The sequence below is a fragment of the Manis pentadactyla genome, chromosome 1 (assembly GCF_030020395.1).
Source record: "Manis pentadactyla isolate mManPen7 chromosome 1, mManPen7.hap1, whole genome shotgun sequence".
NCBI classification, from domain to species: Eukaryota; Metazoa; Chordata; class Mammalia; order Pholidota; family Manidae; genus Manis; species Manis pentadactyla.
Genome location: NC_080019.1, coordinates 3053488 through 3078899, shown reverse-complemented (window position 1 = coordinate 3078899; position 25412 = coordinate 3053488). Strand labels below are relative to the sequence as shown.

The window sequence follows — 25412 nt, the reverse complement described above, 5'->3', positions numbered from 1 at the left end:
AAGGATGCTTATCAATTTTGTGATATAGTATACCTCTGAGAGATAGCTAAACTGTTGTAAGATGAAATCTAGTGTCAATAAATTCTCAAATGACATGAAACCAACTGAAATATAATGGGGTCATATGTAGAAAATGTATGGCTAGAAAAAATCACACCTAAAAATATTACTGAGTTAGTAGCAATTCATGAGAACAAGATCAGAGAAGTGAATGAAAGCCAACTTCGTCTGAAACAGAACAGGCCTCATCCTTAAAGTTTGGTTTACCTCTTCCAGGAACCTTTCCTGACCCAGTAATGCTGTTAGATACTCTTCTGCTACAGGTAAATTGGTTTAGTTAATGCTCATCCCAAAGCAAACAAGTGTAAGATTACGAAATAATAACAGCTCTTGGTTTCTTTGAACATTATCTAGATTTCTCCTAACAAATTTGAGGAAGCCTAAAGTGATGTAACTGCAAGGGCACAAATTCCCCAGAAAGGACCCAGAAAGTGCTGCTTCTAAGGTCTTGAAGTCTTTGCTTCAATCGCCTCTTTGCTGTTTCTATTGCAAGAAATTTCCATTTCCTCAAAAGTGAAAGCATTACCTTCTTTAACAACATGCTCCCCTCAGATTACACCTAATTTATTAATTATATTTATATTTATTTTACTTATATATTTATAGTAATTTCTTATAAATTATGAATCAAGTAATTGATGAAAAATAGTTATTTTAAAGACTGGATATTCTGAAGATTATCAAATATGCCACAAAGACGTGATTGCTAGAACAAAACATAACCTAGCAATAGCAAAAGCAAAAACCAGCAAAGTCATTTAATGACATGCACGCTGCCTATTTGCTGATACACTGTCATAAAGACTTTTGAGATTTCTGGATTTTCTTATTTTGAAGGTAATTTCAGTGTTCAAGTAATTTCAGTTTTCAGAACAGTGTGATGTACTTAAAATGGTACTTAGAGGAAAATTTAGAGCCCTAACTAGTCCAAATGCTTAGTAGAAGAAAAGCTGAAATTAAGGATCTATAAATCTATTTTTTAATTTAGAAAAAACATAGTAATGAAAGTAAAAGAAATAAATCAGTAAGAAAAATGCAATAGGTACTATAAACAAATTTTTTAAATGGTTTATGAAATGTTTAATAAATTGGAAAATTACTGGTGTATAGATTAAGAAAACATTTTTTAAAAGACACAAATAAATAATATTTTAAAGAAAAAACTATAGAGATTTAAGCATTGCAGATATCATGAAATATTTTAGTACATTATGAACAATTTGTTGATAAATATGAACCCACATAAATGAACAAATGGCTAGAAAAATATAATTCCAGGATAGGTAATCAACTAGTCTGATAACTATTTGAAAAGGCAACCCAGTTATTAAAAATCTTTGTTCCAAGAAAAGTTCAGGTCCAGATAGTTTCACCCACAAGGTTTTCATAATTATGAACCAAAAAAATAACAAGCAATCTCAAAGTGTAGGAAAATTGGAATTATTACTCAGGTCCTTTTATGAAGCTGTCATTACATTGTTACCAAAACTTGACAAGGACTCTATGAGAAAGAAAAGCTGGTGGCTAATGTTCGCTCATAGATACAAATTTTAAAAATGCTGAACAAAATATTAGTAAACTAAATCCAGTAATAAATAAAAAAGCAGATTTAGTTCAGATTCGCAAGCTTGATCTGCTATTGTCAGAACCATAACAAGTTCAGAGTTGCTAACAATGCCCAGTATTCAGCATTACACTGGGGTTCCTAGCAAGCATATTAGCAGGGCAAAAAGAACTCAGATTATAAGATCTAGAATGAAAAGAAAAAGTTTCTTAAAAATACTGTCATTACTTGTAGATATATTATAAATATCCACATTGAAAATTCAAAGTAACCTCTAGGTAAATGATTACAATTAATAGAAAACTTTAGAAAGCTTTCTAAATTCAAATAAATATTAAAAATTACTAACATTTTTATATACCAGCTACAATGTGGAATTTCATAAAATCAATAACATATAATACCCATATAATATTAGTTTTTTAGGAATACTTAAAAATGTCTGACAATAAAGTTACAAACACATCCCTAAAGATAATAAAGTAGTGAATAAATATAATTATATGCCACTGAATGGATGATTCAATATTAACAAATGGTCAATTATCCCTTAATTTTTGAATAGACTCAATATAATTCTAAAATTCCATTATGTGTGCATGTGTGAAATGTGACAAACCAAATCTAAAATTTTAAAGAAAGTCATAATGTTAAGAATGGTAATACACTCCCCAAGAAGAAAAGCAGAGACTTTTACTCACAAAATGGAATTAAAAAACCAAAAAGAGAACACACAAACATGGAAACTTGATTTATAAGAGTCAACATGGCCTATTGATGGGGGAAAAGATCAATTTTCCAATAAATGGTGCTGGGGAGTGTTATCTAATTGGATAAAACTAAATAAATATTGGAGCCCCTGCCTTACATCACATAAAAATGAAGACCAGTTAGATTTAAGACCTAAATATAAAAGGTAAAATTTCTCAAGCTTTTAAAAGACAGTGTAATCCTTAAAAAAAAAATCTAAATTTAACTACATCAAAATTAAGAACCTCTATTCATTAGGCAATACCTAAAGAGATTTTGTTAAAATAGTCTACAAATGTGGGATAAGATATTTTCACCATCTACAACCACCAAAGGATATCATTCAAAATACATGAAGGGCATTATGTGGATCAATAAAGAAGAGAAGAAAACTTCAAAACTGGAAATAGAAATGAGTAGGACTTTACCAAAAAAAAGGCATAAGCATAAGAAAAGATACCAACTATGTTAGAAAATAGTAAAATGCAATTTTAAGTGACAATGAAAGATTTTATCAGACCACCAAATTAGAAATAAAAAAAGTCAGACAATATCATGTGTTGACAAGCTGTAGAACAGTGGCAATCCCATCCATTATCAACTTTAGAAAACAGTTTGCCATTCCAAGAAGGAACTAGTGGTTACTAAAGGGTAGGGGCGGGGGAGGGCGGGTGGGAAGGGGGAGAAGGGGATTGAGGGGTATTATATTTAGTACACAAGTTGTTGGGGATCATAGGGAGAACAGTGTAGCACAGAGAAGGGACATAGTGGATCTGCGGCTTCTTGCTGCACTGATGGGCAGTGACTGCATTGGGGTGTGGGTGGGGGCTTGATAATATGGGTGAATGCAATAACCACATTGTTTTTTCATGTGAAACCTTCATAAGAGTGTATATCAATAATACCTTAATAAAATTTTTTTAAAAAAATTAAACAGTTTGTCATGGGCTACATAACTTAACTGAAATGTGCATTTCTTAGACCTACAAAATCTACCATTAAATATGTACCCTAAGAAAATCTTGTCTCTACCCCAGAACCATGTTCAAAAATACTTATTGCACATTATATGCAATAACTCAAACCTGGGCGTGCCTTAATGCCCATGAAGTGGAGAATGTAGGAAATTAAACAGTAAAAATGAATCAACTAGAAATTGCACACAGATATGGATGAATCTCAAAAATAAATTTGAAAGAAAAGTATTATACAGTATGACTCCATTTTTAGATAAAGTCCAAACACCAGCAAAATGCAGCATTTGTTTAGCTCTAAATACATAGGTGGTACAAAAAACTGTACAGAGAAAGTAAGAGTAAACACAAATTTTAAAACTTTGAGGGAACTGAACAAAACAGATGATCTTTTTTTGGCCCAAATCTTGACAACAGAGATGTTGATTTTCACTCTATACTTCCATATATATTTGTGTGTGTGTACAGTCCTTTTATTTATATTATATTTCACTTATTTTAAAAACTGATGAATTCTAGCCTACTGCATTTGTCCTGTATCTTCTCATGAATCATATAATATCCTAGCACTTAAAAGCTTTTTAATTCCACAGGAAATTTGCACTTTAGAAAACTTGTTATATTACCAATTTTCTCTGCAAGTCAATTTTCTCTTGACCCAAATGAGGATGAGGGTATAAATGGCATGTTTATCCAGAAGAGAACAATAAATGTGAAGTACTGGACTTCATAACCAAAACTCATCAGCTCAAGCAAAGGGTAGGCATACCAATTCAGGAGAAAGAAACTTGGATGGATTAATAACTACAGTTATCATTAGATGAGTTTATAGTATGTCCAAATAATTGGCCAGTTAGTTTAGGTATATTATCTTTAATCCTTACAGCAATTCTGCAAACTAGGATATCAGAAAGATAAGTTCATTTGCCACCTGCACAGCTCACATATGGAAAAGCTAGGATATGAACCTAGGTGTGTCTCTCTCTCCACATGTGCCCCTGTCATTACGCCATAGTGGCCAAATATTATTTGATGTCCAACAAGGGGATGTAATGAAGCATAAGAAATGGCAAAGACATGGCTTTCAATCTAGCTCAGCTGATTATTAACTGTTTGACCTTGCATAGTATTTAATAAATTCTTAACTCAGTTCTCTCTCTTTTTTTTTAACAAATTGGGGACAGTAATATGTATCTATTAAAGTCATTGTAAAGTATAAATAAAATAAATATGTAAACCACCTAGTACAAAACATCTATGCAATGCAATACATTTTAGCTTTTTCTATCATCATCATTACTATTATTAATTATTAACTTGTGGCAGCTCATTTGGTTAAATTATGTGAACATCTCCAGAAAACCTGAGCATTCTGTGGTTAGAAAGCAGAATGGACGGTTGGATTAGTAAAGGGCAGATTAAGTGCAAAAAATAAGGAGCAGAAGGCTGGCAAAGAGCGGACGCTGCAAAGAACTCCCTTCCCTGACTGAACCTGGGGTCACGGCCAAGGCACAAAGACAGTGAGCCTTGGAAAACACTGAATCTCTAAGGACTGGAGAAGGAAATGGAAGACGACTGTAATAATGTCAACCACATGGGACCCAGAGCGGAGAACACTTCACAGCCCTGCACCACTCCATGACTATTTAAATGCCCTCCCTGCGGTTTCCCTGACGGGCTGTTCCGAGGCAGGCTGGCCGGGAGGACCCCACACTGCGGCCACAGTAACTCGGCTGCTGACTGGACCCGGAATGCAGTGTCTCATGCTGCTCGAATGTCTTTCCCAGACGACAGTTCTGTTTCTAGGACATCGTCCTATGAAGACACCCAGAGCGCCTTCGGTTGAAGAACAGAATTTGGACTTCCTATCATCTCTCATTCACATTTGTCACTTTCTACTTAAATGCTCTTCTGAATCCCTGTTTCCAACAACCTAATTTTTCAATCCTCCTAGAAGGACTTATTTTGTCATTCCTTTTTCCAAGAAGTAAAATGTTTCCTCCACCCCTAGCCCACAACTAGAATGCTGCCACACATGTACAGACCTACTTGACCCCGCTTACCCGACTGTCTGTCTGCCCAAGTGCTGCCAGCCCAGGTCCCCAGCTCTGGTGTCCCACACCTGCTGACGTCCAGGGTCGCGGTACCCCTTTGCTATTTTACATTGTCAGTTAGATATACCTCAGCCCTGCTGAGTGAGCCTAGCTCAACATACACATTTACCCAGTCGGTCTCACTGACAAATCCCAAGGCATCCCCAGAAATTACTGAAAAAGCCTCTTGGAAGGATAAAGTACTAGGAATTTCTAAAACTTTAGTGATCTCTTCTTCAGCGAATATTGTAACGGCTACTCATTATTTGTTCTCTAGCTGAAACGTGAAATTGTTCTAGTTCTGTCCAGCATGGACCTCCAATATCTGCATGAGACGTACCTTCCTACATGCAGAAGAAACTCTAGCGATCCTCTAAGCAACACTGCAGGAGGAAAGAGCCCCTTGGCTTACACTGAACTTCGTACCTGAGCGCATAGCCTCTTTCTGAATGCTCTCATAGTCATGCCAGTCCTTTCTTCTCAAAGCATCTGTCCATGCATAGAACTGCCCATCTCCCAGGCCCAGCGGAAAGGTCTGTGGGAAAGGAAAGCATTCAGAGCATAAAAAGGAGGTATTTCCTTTTGCATGACAGGTAAACACAGCCAGGCACATAATAGGCACTCATAGATTATTGGTTGAATATGTGATTATTCTGAGCATACTAAAAAGAAAACTATTGCTAGTGACCAAATCAATACACATTGTTAAACCTGTTTTCAGCTTTTAAAATAGAAGTGTGTGTCACCCACAACCTTCACCATTTTCTATTTTATTTCATCCAGGGATATAAATATTCAATGCACCTCCTTCTCTGAACATAAATTTTCACATGCGCAGAACATAAATACTAGTAATGCTACCAATTTTAATATCAAATGGAATTAATTTTGTTTGTGATACGTACATTTTCCTTCATTTTGGTCAAGTATATATGAATGGACTGATAATAGCACTAGCAACCATTCACTGAATGCTTATCATGTGCCAGCTGCTACGTTAAATACTCAGTATAGAAGATCATTCAACTATTATGGTAGCCCTGACCGTAAATCTCCATTTTTCTGCCAAATGAACTAAGGCCCAGAGAACTAAACTGGAATTAAGCCATAGGGGCAAAGTCAGGACTTGCACTAGTCCTGTTAAGACCAGAACTGTGGTCTTAGCAGCTATTAAATCCTGTCTCCCATCTAGGTTTCTGTAAAGTATGGCACATGGTCATACTCGTACTTGAAGTTACTACCTATTCAACACCTGTAGTCAAAATACATGCTCTGTACTTGGGTAAAACCCCATATGTTTCAGAGTCCGTTTGAAAATTATTTCTGTGTACGTCACTGAAACTTCCTCTTCTTTATGGTGTTTGTTTTAGATGGTAAGAAACAAAAAAAAATGTTTTTACTGAAATTTACTTTCAATCTTAGTAGACAAGTATTGTAAAATGAATAATTTAATATTCACATACCACTTCCCTGTTAATTTCCTAGCTCATTTTTGGAAATAAATAATACATCCATAGAATGAAGAGAAGAAAACCTTTTAAAGTTTCAAGGTAGGTAAAACAAAAGATGAATAATTCAGTGAGGAAATTTGATTCTAAGAGCCTTTCCAAGGCAAATAAAATGTCTTCTTAGTTTGAAATAATGCAACTATTGTGCTTATGAAAAATTATCTACCTGCAGTCCATCTTTATAGCTTATAAAGGACCACTTGTTTGGCAAGGATAAAAATGGAACTTAGTATTAAAGTGACAGCAGCAAAGAAGAAAACAAGATAGCTGAAATTGGAGGAAAGAGTTTCCAAAACAAGTCATTATTATTTGTATATTTAAAGGGAATTTGTTCATGATAGTGATGAGGTTAGGGAGAAAAATAGAGGAATAAACTTGCAAGGATGATGGTGAGTTTATATAAAATATTAAAGATAATGAGGTTAATTTTTAAAAAGAGGATGACAAGAAAGAAAAGTTATGGAAAGATAAACAAAAGAATATGGTAAATAGGAGGAAATGGGGAAAAAAGACAATTTGGGGGGTATAAGAGCAAACATTATTTAAAAAGTCACTCATTTTTCTAATTGATAGTGATTTCATAATTAGAAATGTTACCAAAAGTCAGCAACAAATCAGAAGTTTTAAATAATCAAATAACTATGAAACATAAATCACATTTTGTGTCAGCCATGCATTTACAGTTAAGTCCTGAGCAGAAATGAAACTCTCTCACACTCATATAACACTCATAATAGAGCCATCACCATCAGATTAAAATAGGTAATTTCAAAGTAAATTTCAATACGAAAAGTGGAGATACTCTTTTCTGTGAACTGCGAAAATGCAAAGCCTTCTCTGGTTACCTATGGGCTCCCCCTGCCACCCCGGGCCCCCACACACAGAGGGAGAGGAGAGACCGGAGCAGGCGGCTCTGGACGCTGCAGAGCGGAGGGGACGGGAGTAACAGGCAGGGAAACCTCCACGTGAGGCTTGTCTGGGTCTTCCCCCACCCCACAGGAACCCAGGAATCTTACAGTTTACGTGGAGGCGTTAATGGGGTTCAGTCACGTGCAGTCCCCATGACCTCAACACCACCTTCCTCCCTCAAGGCTGCGCCCTGGACATGCTCCTCTGTGGGAATGGGGGAGAACGTACCTTCCAGGGACAGGGGAGGGGGCGAGCGGCGCCCACTGCCTGGGCCAGCCCTCTGGTCACCCAGGGGTCGCATAAGCCGTGATCTCCTCCAGCACTCCCCTTAGTGCCTGGCTCTTAAAACTGCAACGCCCCCCAACTTTCGCACTGTGCCCTGAGCGGTCAGCAAGGGGTTCCACTAGCTGGAGGCAGAAGCCGCAGCCACGACGCAGGCACTTGCAAATGAAAACACAGATGAAGACAATGATTCCCCAAGTCAGTAAGGATCGCTTCCAGCAGGAGCCCCACGATCTGGGCGGCTGAGGCTGGGGGTCGGGGCCCTCAGCTCATCGTGTCCTCACGTGATTTAATAAAGACCCATTAGCAGACGCATCAGACAGGAACACAGCATCCTGGCGAGGTGAGGGCACCCCCCCAGCGCGGCAGCGATCACGTCCACAGCCGTCCTATCTTGGAGGACAGCTCTTCTCCTTTGACACACTTTGGCGTCAGTGAGGACGAGCTTTGTCAGCCGTCTTAAGGCTCAGTGGGTGAGCTCGGTGAAGGTTTCCATGGGTGCCATACGCCCTCCAGGCCGACAGAGAGGACAAGGACAGAGGCCAAATGATCATGCCAGTGGGAAACACAGCGAGCCCGCCCAGCCTTGAGTAGGAGGAGGTTGGCAGCTTCAGGACTTTAATCTGGTTGTACATGCCACACAGCTGGGCTGGGGGTGGCAGCACTACAGGTGAGAGGAGATGGATGGATGGGATGTGGAGACCAGGGCCCCTTCCATGGTGTGTGCTCCGTGCCAGGTGCAGAGGGTCCCACGGGGCGGGCTGCAGCAGGACGACAGGACCCCCACAGCGATCAGCTAGGTGCCCCTCGCCCAGGGCTGTGAAGTAACACAGCAGCTCACGGGACATCCATTGCCAGTTCCAGGAAACGATGCTTTTCCTATGCAGAGTTCCCAGCGGCACAGCACAAGGACCCACAGGGACGGTGGGCACAGCGGCTGTTTCGCAAAGCTTCCGTACTGTCATGGCACTGGCTGCCTCAGCCGGGCTCTGGCACGTGGGGCAAGAGGCCCTCCTGGCTGGCTGATGACTCATATGTTTTAAAGCCTGGGAGAGTACTTCATACACCTGGCCCAGGTGGTCTTACCTGCTTACCTGTCAGTGATTTGACCTGCTGCTTGAACGTTTTATTTTTCCTTTCTACCCACCCTGCTGCTCGTGGACTGTAGGGGAGACAGAACCTCCAGTCAACGTCACGTTCTTTCACCCAGTCTTGTATATCACGACCTTTGAACAGTGACCCCTGGGCACTGCCTAGTCAATGAGGGCATCTATGCATGGCACCCTGCCTCTCTGCTCCCTGAATGGTGGCAGCCTAGCCTGCGTGGTGACAGGGGAGAGCTTGGGCCAGGCCAGGTGTTGCGTCCACACACCAACGCAGGGAGCTGGGACTCTGGCGGACGGCTCGATTCCTGTGGCAGTTGTAAGGACACACAGGACATGCTGTTAGGGACCCAGCCAGGTCACTGTGTCAAGGGCAATCCACCATCAAGGGCAGTAGGCCACCCCAGGCACGATGGTGGCCGCTCCTCCTATGCACGCAGTCTGCCGTATCCACCGAGGAATCAGTCCCTAGGTCTCCACCCGAGCTAGGGCATCCGCTGCTCGCTGCCAGAGGCAGTTGTGCCTTCGGCCCCAGGGTGTGGAGGGCAGTGAGGTGGGCCTCAGGATCTTGCAGGTTGGCCCAAGTGTCTTTCCATATACACTGACCCAAGGAGGGCTTACTGCTGGCCATCCACACCTTGGGTCCCGCCGTCCAGGCCACAGGGTTCATCCCCGCAGAAGCCCCTCTGTCAGTGCAAAGGGGCAACGCATCGGCCTGCCCTCCCGCGGGAACACCAGCCCGGCCACTGAGTTCTGACCATCAGCGCTGCGGTTTACTCCCTCCCGAGAGGCTCTTCCTGAGGGAGCCCTGTGCCTGCGAGGAGCTGCCACCCCAGCGGGTGTGCGGGACTTCTGTCTCCTTCCAGAGCTGGGGCCCAAATCCCAGGAGCACTCTCCCTTCTGCTGCCCCTGCCCCAGAGCCCACCCATAACTCCGGAGTGAGAGATGCGCCTAAACCAAAAGGCAGCCCTGCTTGGAGACGCCTGGATGGAACCTGCACCCTTGGTTATCCGCCTCTCAAAGGCAGCCTGCTGCTCTGCTCCCCACACCCACACGGACCTGTTCTTCACCAGGTGGTTGGTATCAGGGGTGGAGGCACCGGGCTGGGTGGAGAAAGAAGCCCTCCAACGCCCCGGCTCCCACGGAGGCGGGCCCCTCTCTCAGGTCCTCAGGGGCTGCATAGTCTGCACCTCCTCAGTCCCAGGCCTGGAGCTCTGCGTGGGCTCACTGCCCACCCCTCCCTCCCAGCAGGGCCTGCAGGCTGTCCTGCCGCAGATGCAGGTTTCACTCTGACTGAATCGGTTACCCCGGGGAGAACAGGCACAGGCCTCGGCTGCCGCCCTGTGACATGTGGCAGGCTGGGCAGGGAGCCCTGGGGACGCCCCCACTGAGGCTCCTCCCGCACGAGGTGTGTTCATTGTGTGGCCCAGTGTCCAGGACACACTGAAAAGACCATCCAGCACGGTGTGGTGTACCCCCAGGAGGTGGCCAAGGGCCCTCACGGGGCAGTGTGGGCACAGTGTCACAGAGGGGGCCCCACCCCAGTCAGTTCTCAGGAGGTCACGCCGACCCCCAGGAGCTGGGTGGGCAGTGCGCCCTCAGCGTGGTTCTGAGGCAGCCCCTCCCGTCCCCTCGGGCTCCCAGGTGACTTACGTTGTTGGGCAGCCACACCCTGCCCAGGGCAGCAGACTCACGGACTCCCAGGTGCCCCCCGGCACCGGGCTGGCCCCTCCAACCGGGAAGGGGAAGTCACTGGGAGAGGCTGGCTGTGTGACGCTGTGTCCTCTGGTATCGGAGAGGTAAAATCCTCCTGCTCTGGGGGTGGGGGGAGAAGCCCCAGTTCGCAGTGTGGAAAGGGCCTTCCTGACCACGCCTGTTTACCGTCTGTAACCACAGAGGGCACTGAGGGGCCGGGAAACTTCTGAGGGTGACCCGGGGGAGCGAACACTCAGTTCCAGGATCCATGAGCCCCGCCTTCTATTTATTTCTGGGCGAACCTGTGAACAGTGAGCTCATGGAGGCCCGGGATCACCTGCCGCAGCCCCCACCTGCAGGCAGTCCGCCTGCATCCTGCACCTGGGGCGTGGGAGGCCCTCACCTGAACAGGACTGCGTGCCTGAGGCCTCTGCGGAGGAGGGGGCACCAGGGACCGAGGGGGCACCAGGGACCGAGGGGGCAGCGGGGCAGGGCTGAGCTGTTCCCAAGGCCTAAGGACACCGCACTGGGGTGCGCCCCTATCTGTTCAGGCGGGGGCCCTTTTGGCAATGAGGTTAAACCGCATTTGCTTCTGGGTCATTTTTACAGCTGACTGGGAGCCTGGGGCCTGCTGAGCCCCCTCCTCTCCAGCCCTGCCCCTGCCCAGATTTGTCGGCCTCCCGGGATCAGCAATGCATCGCCACCGTCATCAACACCATGTGCCCCCCCTGGGCGCTGGGCTGGCAGGGGGGCCAGCTTCCAGTCCTGCGGGCTGGGGCCGCCCCAGGGCTGTAGAGCCAGGGCCCGGCTCTGTCCCAGCGCCCCGAAGGCCCGGCCCGCCGCCATCGACGCCCGGGGGCCCCTCGTGGGGCCAAGCCGCCCACAGGCTGTAACCGCGGGGAGGCGAGCGCCCCGAGCCTGGAGGGGCCGCTGGTTTCCTAGGCCGCCCGGAGCCCCGGGGCCCTTGGCCGGCACGTGGCCGCCGCTCACTCGCGGCGCGGGGCGGCTCCCCCTGAGCGCGGGCGGCCGCGGCGCCGGCTGGGTGGGTGGGCGCTCGCCCCGTCCCGGTCCCCGCCCGGCTGTCCCCCGGGGCTCCGCCGTACCCCGCGCTGCCCGCGGCCCAGCCCAGCTCTGCGCGCCCGGCCCGGGGCCCCCCACGCGGTCCTGCCCGCCGAAGCGGACCCCCCAGCACACACGCAGCCCCCCACGGCCGCGAGGGGCCCGAGGACCCCGGTCCCCCAGGGCGCGTCGCTCCGGCTCCTGATTGGCCGGGGCAGCGACGGTCCGCCCGAGGCAGGGGAGGCACCGGGCTGCGGGGAGGGGCGCGGGCACGCGGCGGCGTTGGCGGGGTCCAGTCCCGTGCGTCCCCCGCCCGCAGGCCCCGGGGACAGGAGGGGGACGAGCCCCACCCACTGCCCGGCCAGCCCCGGGCCGCCTGCAGGTCATGGCCCCCCGGGCATTACCAGGCGCGCCCGCTTTCCCTCATGCTGGTAGATTAAATGTAGAGAATTCTTAGCAACTGATCATATACAACAGACTGAACAGGGGCTGATGCCCACGTTCCCCAGAACCCCGTGGAAGGGGGGGTGAAGCTCCGGGTGAACAGGGAAAACGGAAAGTGACGTGACTTTTTTGTAAATGGCTGAGAATTACCGGGAGAGGGGTTCATTTCTTAATACCCGTGAATTTTGAAAATTCTTAAAATTGGAATGCATCAGGCATTGCTAAAGGTGAAAACCACAGAGCGGCACTTACACGGGGCAGTCCGACCCCGCCGGCTTCCCTCCCCAGTTCCAAGGAGCAGCGGCCTCTGAGCCCACCCGCTCTGCTCCCCGCGGAGGCTGGAGTCCGAATGACAGGGATGTTCAGGCCACCGCACGGGGCTGGAAGCAAGGCCACCGAGCCTCAGTGGGAATCAGGGTTCCATGCAAGTCGGTATTCCAAGTTCTGCTAACGAAGCTCTCCCCCCTCACTAGACTCCCAGAAGGCTGGCAGCCACCTTCCCGCCCCTGCACGGGAGGTGGGTGATGCCTCCCTGCAGACCTGGACTCTAGAGAGAGACCCTGGCACTACTTCCAGGTGCGCAGCCAGCTCCTGTGGGGGGTGGGGTGCTCGCCAGCTCCTGTGGGGGGTGGGGTGCTCACCAGCTCCTGCAGGGGGGTGGGGGGGTCGCCAGCTCCTGCAGGGGGGTGGGGGAGTCGCCGGCTCCTGCAGGGGGGTCCCCCTCCCCTCTGCCCCGGGACTTGAGAAAAGCATTTTCACTTACAAGTATGAGCAGGTAGCCAAGAATTATCAGACGTTTGAGAGAGCTTTCAGCCTGAAATGCAAAGGCCAAAATAAACAACAGGTATGATAAACCTGAAGGACACAGGCCATGTCAGGGTCTGAAGAAAACTTCCAAACAATAAAATGTGAATTTAATTGCCTTTAAGAGCTTTAAGGGAAAGTTCTTCCATAGAAACAGAAATTTAAAAAGAAAGAGCTCTTGGGAGGGTGAATGGGATAGCAGGCATAGAGTAATTAAGAGAGAGTTTGGAAAATGAAGGTCAAAGGAACCCTACTAGGGAAAAGAAGAAGGAGGAGGGAGAGGGGGATGGACAGACGGACAGGGAGGGGAAGGAACAAGAGGTCAGAGGCGGAAAGTACAGCCCCGCTGCCTTCGGTCCAGCCCTGCGCGCCCAGGGGCGGAGGAAGCAACCCGGGCAAGGGACTTCCCAGGGGGGAAGAAAAGACAAACTTACTCAGCCGAGAGCTACGTGTTCTTCCAAAGGAATTGGCCTGAATTAACAATGAATATATAAAAATCTAGACACATGAAACATGGGCTAAATAATAAAGCTAGAAAGGAAAACAATGTACCAGAAAGTGCGATTGTAACACACTATTTGATTCAGGTACGAATCCCCTTACCTAAATCCTGGCTGAAAACGCACGATAGTAATACTGCACTTTAAGGGAAAGGCTGGAAAAAGATGGTTAAATACACATTTTATATAACAGGAAAATAGTAGATAAAACCAAAATGGTTAAAAAAAAGTCAAAGAATAGTAATATACACAGGCTACCTACAAATATGGAAGCACATAGCAGAATAAAGATGAAAGATGGGCACGGATCCCCCTGGGTGTCAGAAATTACACGTATCGGGAAGTGGGCCAGGGGATTGCTGGTTACCACTATAGGCTTTACATTATGATTATACTTCTAAAGTTATTTACAAATATTGCCTTATATAAAAAGCAGATCTCAAAAAAAATTTCTTAGGCCTCCTTAGGCAGCTGGCAGTGCCCCAGAGAGGTGTGACGGTGTCACGGGGCACCTGTGATGGCGACAGAATGAGGCTCGGGCAGGCTGTCTGAACCTGCTGTAAGAAAGGCTACCTGAGGATCAGCTGCACTCGTACCTCTTCTTACCTACGTCGGCGCTCCTCGCAGGGTAGCAGCTTCAGCACCACCTGGGGTCTTGTTAGAAACACAACCCCCTGGTCCCATCTCATGCCTGTTAAGTCAGGAACTCTGAGAGGAGAGAGACCCAGAAATCTGTGTTTTAACAAGTTGCCCTAGTATTCTAAGGCTTACTAAAATTTGAGAAGTACTAATCCCTATGAACAGGAAAGTGACACAATTATCACTTTAAGAAAACATGTCAGACTCATTAGCAAAGCACGTGCCACGATGTGGGGCTGATAACCAACACAGAGATTGTGTTCCCACCTTTCACCTGACAGAAAGATGGGTTAATAAACCCAGGTCGATCCCTTTGTTTCTCTCCTGGGTTATGTCACATGTCCTCTCTAACATTACAGCAGTACAGATCCATTACCTATGACCTTGCAAAACAAAGATGACAAGGATTATACCTTTCTGAGATGTGTATTTCAGACCCATCATTGGGTCTGCTTTTTATCTGTAATCACCTTTTCTATTTTCCACCTTGTGGACATTTTATTTATTGAAATATCTTATGTGTATATACACTACATATAATTAACTTGAATTATATGTATATGCACTACATATAGTTATCTTAAAAAAAAGTATCAGGGATGGAAGAGACAGAATCCATTAAGCAGAAACCATACGTAATAGAGAGGAATCCCAGGGCATATTCAAAGATAATGTGCTTGAGGATGAATCGTGAGCAGAAGCTTCCCAGCATAAAGCAGGACTCAGGGGCAGTGTGCTCACTAGAGGTAGCAACTCAAACACTTCTTGGGGTCAGGGGTGCGACTCACATGGGTGAAAACTAAAGTAGGTCTTTCTAGGACGTGATGGGCTCATGGGCTGTACTTAACTTTTAAATCTTTAAAATACCTCTCAGGGGTTGTCTGTCTGGAAACCTCAAGTGAATAAAAACACTTGCCCCTTGCCTCTAAAATAGAGCAGTTTTTTTCTTTTATAACTACAGATGGTGATGACATTGACGAGATACATTTGCAAACCTTTACGAATGATTGTATTCTAAAACCTATCTTAGGTTTCATAAATCACCAACCAACGGACTTTCATTCTCACAATCAACCACAAACCTATCATTATACTTGTTCTTTGAAAAATAACATGACGTGGTGGTGGTACCTGGGATTCAGCCCCATATCCAGAGTACCCACATTAATCTGTGGTTTCACACCTTAGGCAGGAAAGCTACATTGTCTCTGGCTCCCTTCGTTCATATGAAAGATTTTAAGTTAGGTAATAAAAATACCTACCTTACCCACCTTACAAGGTTTTTTGAGTAGTAAATCAAAGAATGTGAAAGCCATTTATATATTTTGAAGTGATATATAAGCCAGTTGTTTTCACCATTTTGGCTGTTTTCATAGATATCCAAGTTATTTACATTGCCCTTGAAAAGTTGTAACATAGTTGCAGAGATACAATTTATATATATTAAACAAATGGTAAATAATATGGGAGCAACTCTATGACAATTGGTGGTAATAGGATATAGTGATGGGTGTGAATTCTTATGCTGGGTGTGATTAAATTTCTAAGCAAAGACTGCAGAGAAAGTAATACAATGGATAATATGGATGGGAAGAAACTAACATTTATTGTGAAGCTGTATTTTCCTCATAAAAGCTAGCTGATGGACTAGAGCTCAGAAATGTTAAGGTCACATAATTAAAGTCTTCAGGATATCATTACTTAGGTTTGGTTTTCTAAGATAAACTAGAATCTGAGCTAAGTCTGCTCTTCAATCCCATGAGTTACTAGAAGCAAATGAGCAAGGAAACTCCCTATGATTCTCTCAGTAACCACTTATCAAACTTTATGACATAAATTCATTTTTTAAATGCTAGAAAATAAGACCAGAGAGATAAGGTGAAACAAAAAAAATCCGCACAGAGAACTTTAGACTTTATGCACCAAGCAATAGGGAACCACTAAAGCTCTCAGACTGAAGAATAACATAAAATATTAGCAGAATTTAGTTTTGTTTTTCTATCCTTTTCCTCCCTGGGTTTAAACCCACTACAAAGCATGAAACTGATCTAGAAGGTTGTGCATTTTTGTATATTCACACAACATACTGATAAGTTAGTGTCAGAACACAGAATAATTATTTCAGTGGATAGAACTGTCTTGTTCTTTACATTCTGCAAAAATTCTCAGATATAACATTATTAAAATAATCCCAAGATACTAATATAATAAAACAAAATCAGCCTCGAGCTGGTATCAGTTTCTGAAATCTCTACTCCATCCTCTTGACTGTGTAAACATGGTGTCTGCAGGAGGGTTGTGAACTGTTAAAAAGCAGGCAGAGGGTGTACTAAGGAGTTCCACTCTTATTTATACATATTAAAAGTTTTCAACAGAGTCTGGAAATCTGGGTTGCTATATAAATATCTCGATTTCTAAATTTTAAACAAATGCAAGTATTTATAAAACACATTGTGTAGGATCAGGTCTTTAAGATATCAAGGCTGCAGTCCCCATTCCTAAACCAACAGCCACTCCCGTACCACAGTCCTAATCACGATTCATTCATCTGCCCCAGAAACTGGTGGCATTGTCATTTATGTGGCATGAACTTGACTGCGATATCCAAGATCCTGAGCTTATATAAATGTGTCCTCTGTATTTGTAGTAGCGTCTCAGCTCCTGAGTGCACAGCACGCGTTTTCATGAATCTGTGATGCGATACATGCAGGAGCTCAAGAGGGCTGCGAAGGGCATCGTGACTAGTCAGAGACAAACACGGCGGGACCGGTGAGAAGGGCGGCTGAAGTGACAAAGTCGGAGGAAAAGCCGGTTCTGGAAGGTGGTCACTAACTGCTTTTTATTTTGAAAAAGACAAAACAACTGAGGGGCTTCATGCTCAGCATCCCAGATGCGATCATTTCTCACTGAGGACCAGTTACGCTGGACGCACCGCTCGCAGCACGAAGCCCTACCACGTGGTGCTGGCGACTCCGACTAGACCTGCTTAGCTACTTGTGCATGGGATTTATCGGCCAAAGAAAAAATGCTATCATACTCGGGTTATAATCATACCCACACTTTATTTTAAATGACTATATTCCTGTAACACAAGGGACACACAATTGGAGAGTTGCTGGCATCTCTTGCTTCCCGCCCCAATCCCTCAGAAACTATTGCTTTGGTGAGATTTTCATTCTGGGGTCAGTGGGAAGATTTAAACATTTGTTTGCCTGGGCAAAGGTGACAGACCTTCCTCTTAGGATTTCTCGGGGTATCTGTAAAGAATTTCTGAACATGCCTCCCTATTTAGATTGGGCATGTCTGGGTAGCTGAAAAAGAAAGAAGAAAGCATTGTGTTTTAACTCTCTTTTTTTCCGATATTGTTATTTCATATAATTAATTGGCAGTAAACAGAAGCTTCTGTTAGTAAGTAACTGAGGGATCAGTAGCAAACCATTCCCGCGAATAAAGGGTGGCTTTATAAAGAGTAGGTATTTAGTTAAAGAAAATTGACTGGAAGTGCTTGGTAAAGCCTCCTTGATATTAAGCAGGGGTAAGACCTCAGCAGGAGCCATAAGCCCGCTGACACACTGTATTTCCGCTTAAATATATGATGTAGGATAGTTGTGTTACTGACCCTCAAAATTACTATAATTTTCACTTTTTTCATTACTATAGAAACGTCAGCTCAGCAGGAAAGCCCTCCGTAGCCCTGGGTTGCTATGCAGCAGCGTACCTTGGAGAAATATTCAGGAGGTCAGCAGCTTACAAAAATGACAAATTTCCTGAGGGTTTTTATTTCCCCATCTCAAAGCATTCTCTTTGTTATTCCTAAGGGGAAAGATAAGAAACAATAAAGAAACCTTAGTATAGAAGTAGACAGCATTTCTGTGAAAATTTAAAAGCAAAGAAAGATCATGTCAAAAAAACACAAAAACATATATTAACCTTCAGGAATCACCTGGCCCCCAGGTGATGGAGAATCCACACACTTGCAGTTTTCTGGGGGCATTGAGCTTGAGTTTCGTGCCCCCCCTGAACTTTTCTTCAGAAGCATATCACATGGTGCCTCTAGAATTCCACCCTATCAGTTCTTCAAAGAAAAAACACAGCATTCTCGGTTGTTCTCCAGATTCAGTATTATCCTAAAATGGGACTCTAATTTTCTTACTAATTTGAGCTCCCTGTGCTGTGTCTACAGGGAAACTATAACACAGAGAGAGGAAACGAAGATTAGAAAAAGCAAAGATCTTTTGTCGTGGTAAGTGTGAGAGTGACAGAGAAACCAAAATTGAGTGTCAGTTCAAGTTGCGTGTCACCCAGGTGCTTGGGTACAGCTATTGATGAAACAGCAGATGAGCACACCCTCAGGATTACAACTGAGGATACGGAATTATTTCATAATTAAAAAATGATTAGACTAAAGCATGGCTCAGTCATCTATTTCAATGTCACTATAAGCATATACTGATTCAGCTAGTTACTATCTTCACAATAACTAAAATCATCGTTGCACCAGCCATGTGCATACAAATGCAGAGGAGACCTTGACAGTACCTTCCATGAGGTTTTTTCTACTTTTAGACATTGTTGGAATTTTAAATGGCTTTTAGAGTGATCTTTTAAAATTGCATCTGAAGGAAATTGTAGTAAACAGTGAAGACAATCGGAATATGCAAACCTCATACTTGAAAGACTCAAGTATGGTTTTAGAACCTGTCTGTCTTAAAACAGCTGAGTTGATGTTTTCAGCTAACTTAGTCTTTGGGGAAAAGGTAACACAGTCCTTTTAAGTCATCAAACATTTAACAAGTATTTCTTTAATTTTCAAGAATATCACAACTAACAAGAAAACACATGTAAAATAGATCATTGATTAAGCCAGATGTGTTGCTTGGAGATAAAGAGCATTGGGTATTTATACCATGTTCACCTTCTACTATCAATAGTTTAAAACTGGTATAATTTTATTCAATCCACCACTCACCTCTAAGTCAACAAGTATTTACTGAATGCCTGCTTTGATGCTAGAAATACAACTGTCAGCCAAAATCTCAGCCCTCAGGGACCTTATATTCTAGTATAAGGAGACAGTCTTTGAACCAATATTAAATGAGTATCTACTCTGTTATGGTACTGTTCTGGGTATTTGGATTTTCAGTGACTAATAAAGAGAAAGATTCATGCCCTTGAGGAGCTTACAATCTAGAAAAATCATTTCTGATATTAATATATAATACAGAAATAAGTAAACTAGGCAGCATTGCCTTCAATGAGGTCTCTTATACTTCACTAATTTAAGGGTTGTGGAAGAAAGGCAGGGGGGCAGAGATGAGGTGAGTTTGGGACACACTAAATTTAAGGTGCCTAAGATCTAGAGGAAGGGCATGCCTGGTGGGTAATTGGATTTACTGAGTCAAATGAGTAATAATACTTTTCCACTCTAAAACATTACTTACACAAAGTATCTTATCTGAACATAGAGACCTCTTGTTAAGAGAGTGAGTGAACATCTTTTCAGACAGAAGTGTCAATGCTTTTGAATATCCACACCAGATTGCTTTTAATACTATTGATTATTTAGAATAAATATAATTTGTCACAGTGTTTGGGGGAAGGAGGGTAATCTCCACTTCTTTAAATACCAAATGATAAAATGTCAAGACTCGTCAAGTGGAAGAGAAAGCACTTAAAATCTAAATCTTAAAAGGGTCTCAGACAAAGATTTTTCACAGTTAATTATTACAAATACCAGCAGAGATGTTTTCCAAACTCTTAATTTAGAGAGTCTTGTTGAACAAATTGTAGACATGAAACACAATAGATCACTGTGTTTTCCTGGTATCTATTCTGTACTCTGAAAATAATTACGGGAAAGCAACTTCGATTATTATAATCATAGCTTAGAGTTAAGAAGTTTTCTTAAAAAACAACTAAATTTAAGACACACTATTTTATAGAACATAGATCTAAGATTGAAGAACATATTATTAAGTGTTGAAAAAGATTTATCTGCACTTGGTCGTGAAACAGAACAAAGATCTTGGCAGTATTTATCGTGTCAATGTTAATGGTGTCAGCTACACAGGAACCCCATTTATTTTACTTTACTGCCTTTGGTATCGAGCAGGAGAGTCAGAAACTCCTTGGGCTGCAGTCTTAGGGAGTCCCCCATATTTTTGGGGGTTTTGCCTCCAGGAAAAATACCAATGCATGTTGGTGAAGAACCAAGAAAGACCCCTCATGCAGAGAGGAAAGGTGGTCTCTGTAAAACATGTGTCCAGCGGGTTCTCCATAAGAGGTCCCTATGGTCCAGGGGAAAGGAAGGTACCAGGACTTCACCAGCGCCGGTAAAGGGCATTTCCCTGAGGGTCCCAGCTGCTCTACCGTTCCTGTACCACCTCAGGGGAGTAAGGGGGAGCGGAGGAGCATGTGGAAAGGTCAATTCCAGGGGAAGGCCCACTACAAGACTGGGATTTAATTATAAGATTATACAACACTTGCTCCCCCCAATACCTGACCATTACACCACCATTACACCAATGGGGCTCAAGTGTAGTGACAGTGGATCATGGTTGACAGGGACATGCTCTAATGAGGAGCTCTTAGGAAAGCCCACAGGCCAAGGGAGACCAAAACAGGCATGCTAGAGGAACGCAAAATTTCTGGTGTGTAACAGCTACATCAGACATTAAACACAGCCCAATTCCTAGCCAGAGTAACAGAAAACCTTATAGCAGAGGTCAGTTTGTGTCAGTTCCCATTATCTGATACATCATGTCTGGCTTTCAACAAAAAAATTACAGGGCATGCTGAGAAGGGCGAGAAAAAATACAGTCTGAGGACACAAAGTCAGTATCAGAGGCATATCAAGATATAACATAGACTTGGCAATTATCAGACAGTAAATCTAAAGTAACTATAATTAACCTCTTAAGGATTCTAATGGAAAATGTAGATAATATGCCAGAATATGTGGGAAATGTAAAGAGAGGTGTAAGCTCTGGGAAGGAATCAAAGGAAAATGCTGGAAATCAAAAAGACTAACAGAAATGAAGAATGTCTTTGAACCTCATCAACAGAATGGGCTGAAAGATAAGTAAATAGAGACTTCCCAAACTGAAATTCAAAGGGAAGAAATAATGGGAGAGAAAAAAAAGGGAAGGGCTATCCAATAACTATAAGGACATTTGAATTAATAATAACGGGGAATTTTCCTAACTTTATGACAGACACCAAGCCAAAGATCCAGGAAGCACAGAGAACAGTAAGCAAGACAAATACCAACAATTCTGCAACAGGTACATCATATCCAGTGTTCAGAAAACCAAAGAAAAAGAGAAAATCTTGAAAGAAGCCAGAGCAGGGGTGAGGGGTCCGGGCTCTGTGCCCGAGTCCAGCGTGTGGGAGATCCCCACCACCACCATCAAGCAGCTCTCTGACCCCAGCTGGGTTCCTGCAGCTCAGCTCAGTTCCAAGCCAGGTACTTCTGACCAAGTGGCTGTAAGTCAGAGGTTCCCATACCCCTCTCTTGGGTTTGATTAATTTGCTAGAGTGGCTCACAGAACTCAGTAAACCCATTTACTTACTAAATTATCAATTTATTACAAAGGGTGTTAAAAGATGCAAATCAACAGCCACAGGAAGAGATGACAGGCAAGGTTCCAAACAGTGGGGCCTGGGGTCCAGGGCCGATGCAGGGGCGTGGAAGCATTCCGGTCCACTGACCTGGGAGCCCTCCAAAGTCTGTATGTTGGGGTGTGGTTGTTAGAGGCCAGCAGAGGTGAGGGCTTATGGAAGACCCTTTTCTCTAAGACCTGGGCCAGGCCTGACCCCACTCTCAAACCTGGGTCTCCTTGGCGGTGCTGTCAGTGCACAGATCAATGCGCATCCCTCCCCATGACCCCTTACCCTGATGATCTGTATTATATTTTAATGTATATGTGAATATATTGAAAATAATTTGGTTTTTTCCTGGTTTTTGTGGTTTACTTTTTTGCTTTTAGCCTCTCCATGCTAGGATCACAGAAAGACTTTAAAAGAACAGTTTAAGTTTTCCTGCAAGGTTTAATTTGTTATCATGTAAATATTCCAAAGCAGGCTGCCTTGTGGTTTTGGTCAGCCTTGTGCTATGTTGATAAGATTGATTTACTGCTTAATATCACTTTACTTTATTCAATTTTTACTGAACATTTTATGTAAAAAATAAAATCAATTAAAGAACTTGGCATGTTAAAAAAAAAAAAACCTTTGGGTTTTTATGGAGGCTTCATCATACAGGCAAGGTTTGATTAAGTCATTGGCCACTGGCGATTGCTTCAGCCCAGCCCCTTTCTCTTCCCTAGAAGTCAGGGGGAGGGACTACAACTTCCAACCTCCATCCAACATCAAGTCTCCTGGTGAGCAGCCTCCATCCTCATAAAGAGACGCGGTTGTAGTTGAGCGGGGCTTGTTATAAATCACAAGGACAACCATTTCAACTTCATGGCTCTGGAGCAATTTCAGGAACTGAAGACAAGAGACCAAATATTGTAACAGAAGAGGCTCCCATCGCTCTTATCATCCCAGAAGTTCCAAGGGTCCGGGCAGCTGTGAGCCGGGAACCCCGGAGGAAGACCAAATATCCGTGAGGAATCTGTGCTTGGTCACTCAGGGGAATCGCAGATCGCAAAGCTGCGGTAGCATCCTACCTACAGGAGAGCAGGCCTAAGACTTCCAGAGGACCTCTTCTCAGAAACCGTGAAAGCAAAAAGAGAGAAGAGTGAGATACTTAAGGCATTGAATGAAGAAAAGAAACCTCACCAACACATTCAATATCCAGTGAAATTCCTTTTCAGAAATAAAGGAGCAATAATGAGATTTTAGAGAAAGGAAAACTGAGGAAATTTCAACGCAGCAGACCTACCCAGCAAGAAATGTTAAAGTTCTTCAGCGAGAAGGAAAACGGTGTAGTTCAGAATACCGGGTTTGCATAAGGGATGGAGAGCATCAGCGCAGGAGTAAGTGAGGGTAACAATAGCTTATTTTTCTTGTTCTTAATAGAACTGAAAGGTAAGGTTTATTTTAAATAAGGTATTGGTTGAATATAGCACGTGGATAAGAGAAACAAATGACAACAATACCAAAAGGGAAAGGGGGTTGAATGGGGATCGTCAGAGTCATTCAAGTGCACTGCAACCTACAGGTGGAGACAGATTGGTGAAAATGTAATAATGCAAACGCTAGGACAACTAATAAAAACTTTAAAGGAAGTATAATTGATATTTAAGAGAGGAAATAAGTGGGATTATGTAAAATAATCAAAACCATAGAAGGGAAAAAAAACAAAAACCAATTGCAACAGAAAACAGGTATAAACAAGGTAAACCTATCAATCGCCACTTTAAATATGAACGGTCTGAATGCACCAGTTAAATAACACACTGTGAGAGTGGGGGTCTCCGTACCTTCCAGTCAGTGTTGCTGGGAACCTAAAACTACACTTTAAAAATAAAGTGTATACATGAATGAATGAGTGAACAAATAAGCAAACACACCAAACAATTAAACAAAAATTGGCAACATAAATGCACAGTTGTGGTATCACTGAAAGGGACATAAGAGCAGCTGGGAGTGTTCTCAGAGAACCAAAGCTGGAGAAATCTGAAGACAAAATGTGGAAGACAGGGTCAGACTGAAGCACAGAGCATGCAGGAAATGTCCACAAAGCCATACTGAGACACAGACACCACTGAGTAAGTAAATCAAGTGGGAAGAGACAAATATTCTGTGTAGAAGAATGCCAGATGATTTATGCAGCTGTCACATCCTCCGTTAGTGGAACATAAGTCTCCGTTCCTTAAATACTGGCATAGTGACTTTGTTCTAGAGAGGACAGTGTGAAGGGAGGTGGGGCTGGAGGTAAGAACTTCAGTGGAGAAACCGGACAGCGTGATCTTAGCCAGCTGGTCAAGGTCTACACCAATACTGACAGGTCATGGTGGTGGTATGGACTCTCAATACGGTGTCATGGAAATGGCACTTTGCCTCGGTGGTCTTGTTCCCAAAATCCGTAACTCCAGTGTAATCAAGAGAAACAAGGCAGACAAGTTCCCACAGAGGGCCACTTTACACATCTCTAGCCAGTCCCCGTCCACACTGTCAAGGTCATCAGTAATAGGGAAAGTGTGAGAACTAGTCACAAACAGAAGGAACCCCCAGAGACACGATGATTCAGAGCTCTGTGATGCTCCAGGACGCATGCTGGAGCAGAAGGACGTTAGGCGAAAACGCAGAAAATATTGACACAGTGTAGACTTCAGTTACTAATGATATATCAGTGGTGCTTCATTCGTTGTGATAAATGAGTTCTGCTAATGTAAGAAGTTTATACCAGGAGAGACTCTGTGTTCTGGGCTTATGAGAACTCTCTCCTAACAATATTTCTGCAAATTGAAAACTGTTATAAAAATAAAATATATTTTTAAAAATGACCATAAGTCTCTCTAGCAATAATTTGGGAATTTTAACCATATGTGTACTTGTGTTATTAACTCTATCTGTATGCAGAAGTGCATATACTTGTCTACTTAATTCAAAGCACTGTTGTCAACATTTCTCATTCTTTACTATGATGAATATCAGCATAATTAATACCCATGAAGTAAATAATGGGGGAAGATAGCATTGGCTTTCTCTGTATTGTACTAGTTTGCATTTAGATGATGATAAACTATTCATTTTAATTATTTTTATTTACTTGTCTTGATACCATTAAAAATTCTAATGCACCATGGAAACTTTTTGCCAGCTTGACTGGGAAATAGAAATCCATTCAGGAAAATGAATTTGTGGAAGGGCAAATATAAATTTGAATGGAATGAAAATTAAACAGCAAGTTCTAGTGTCTATTTATTAAGCCTATGAATAAGTAAATGAAGCAGTCTTACAAATATAATTCCTTATTTTGATCCTATGTTATTGTGCTTATTTTAAAAAAGGGAGAAACATGTTTATTTCCTTGAGTTACAATTATTATGGTCATTTGTTAAAGACTGGAGGCTGACG

General features: G+C 43.5%; 1 protein-coding gene across 4 annotated transcripts in view; it reads right to left on the bottom strand.

The window, feature by feature from the left end:
* Window positions 1-25412, bottom strand: part of GALNTL6 (polypeptide N-acetylgalactosaminyltransferase like 6) — a 967667-nt gene that overhangs the window by 602102 nt on the left and 340153 nt on the right. For 3 of the 4 annotated variants that reach the window (XM_036888959.2, XM_036888958.2, XM_036888957.2), the window contains exon 2: window positions 5868-5976. In XM_036888959.2, coding sequence (XP_036744854.1) covers window positions 5868-5976 — 109 coding nt within the window. Of the gene's footprint in view, window positions 1-5867; window positions 5977-18102; window positions 18198-25412 lie in introns of all 4 variants that reach the window. The other variant, XM_036888960.2, reaches the window with a different exon arrangement.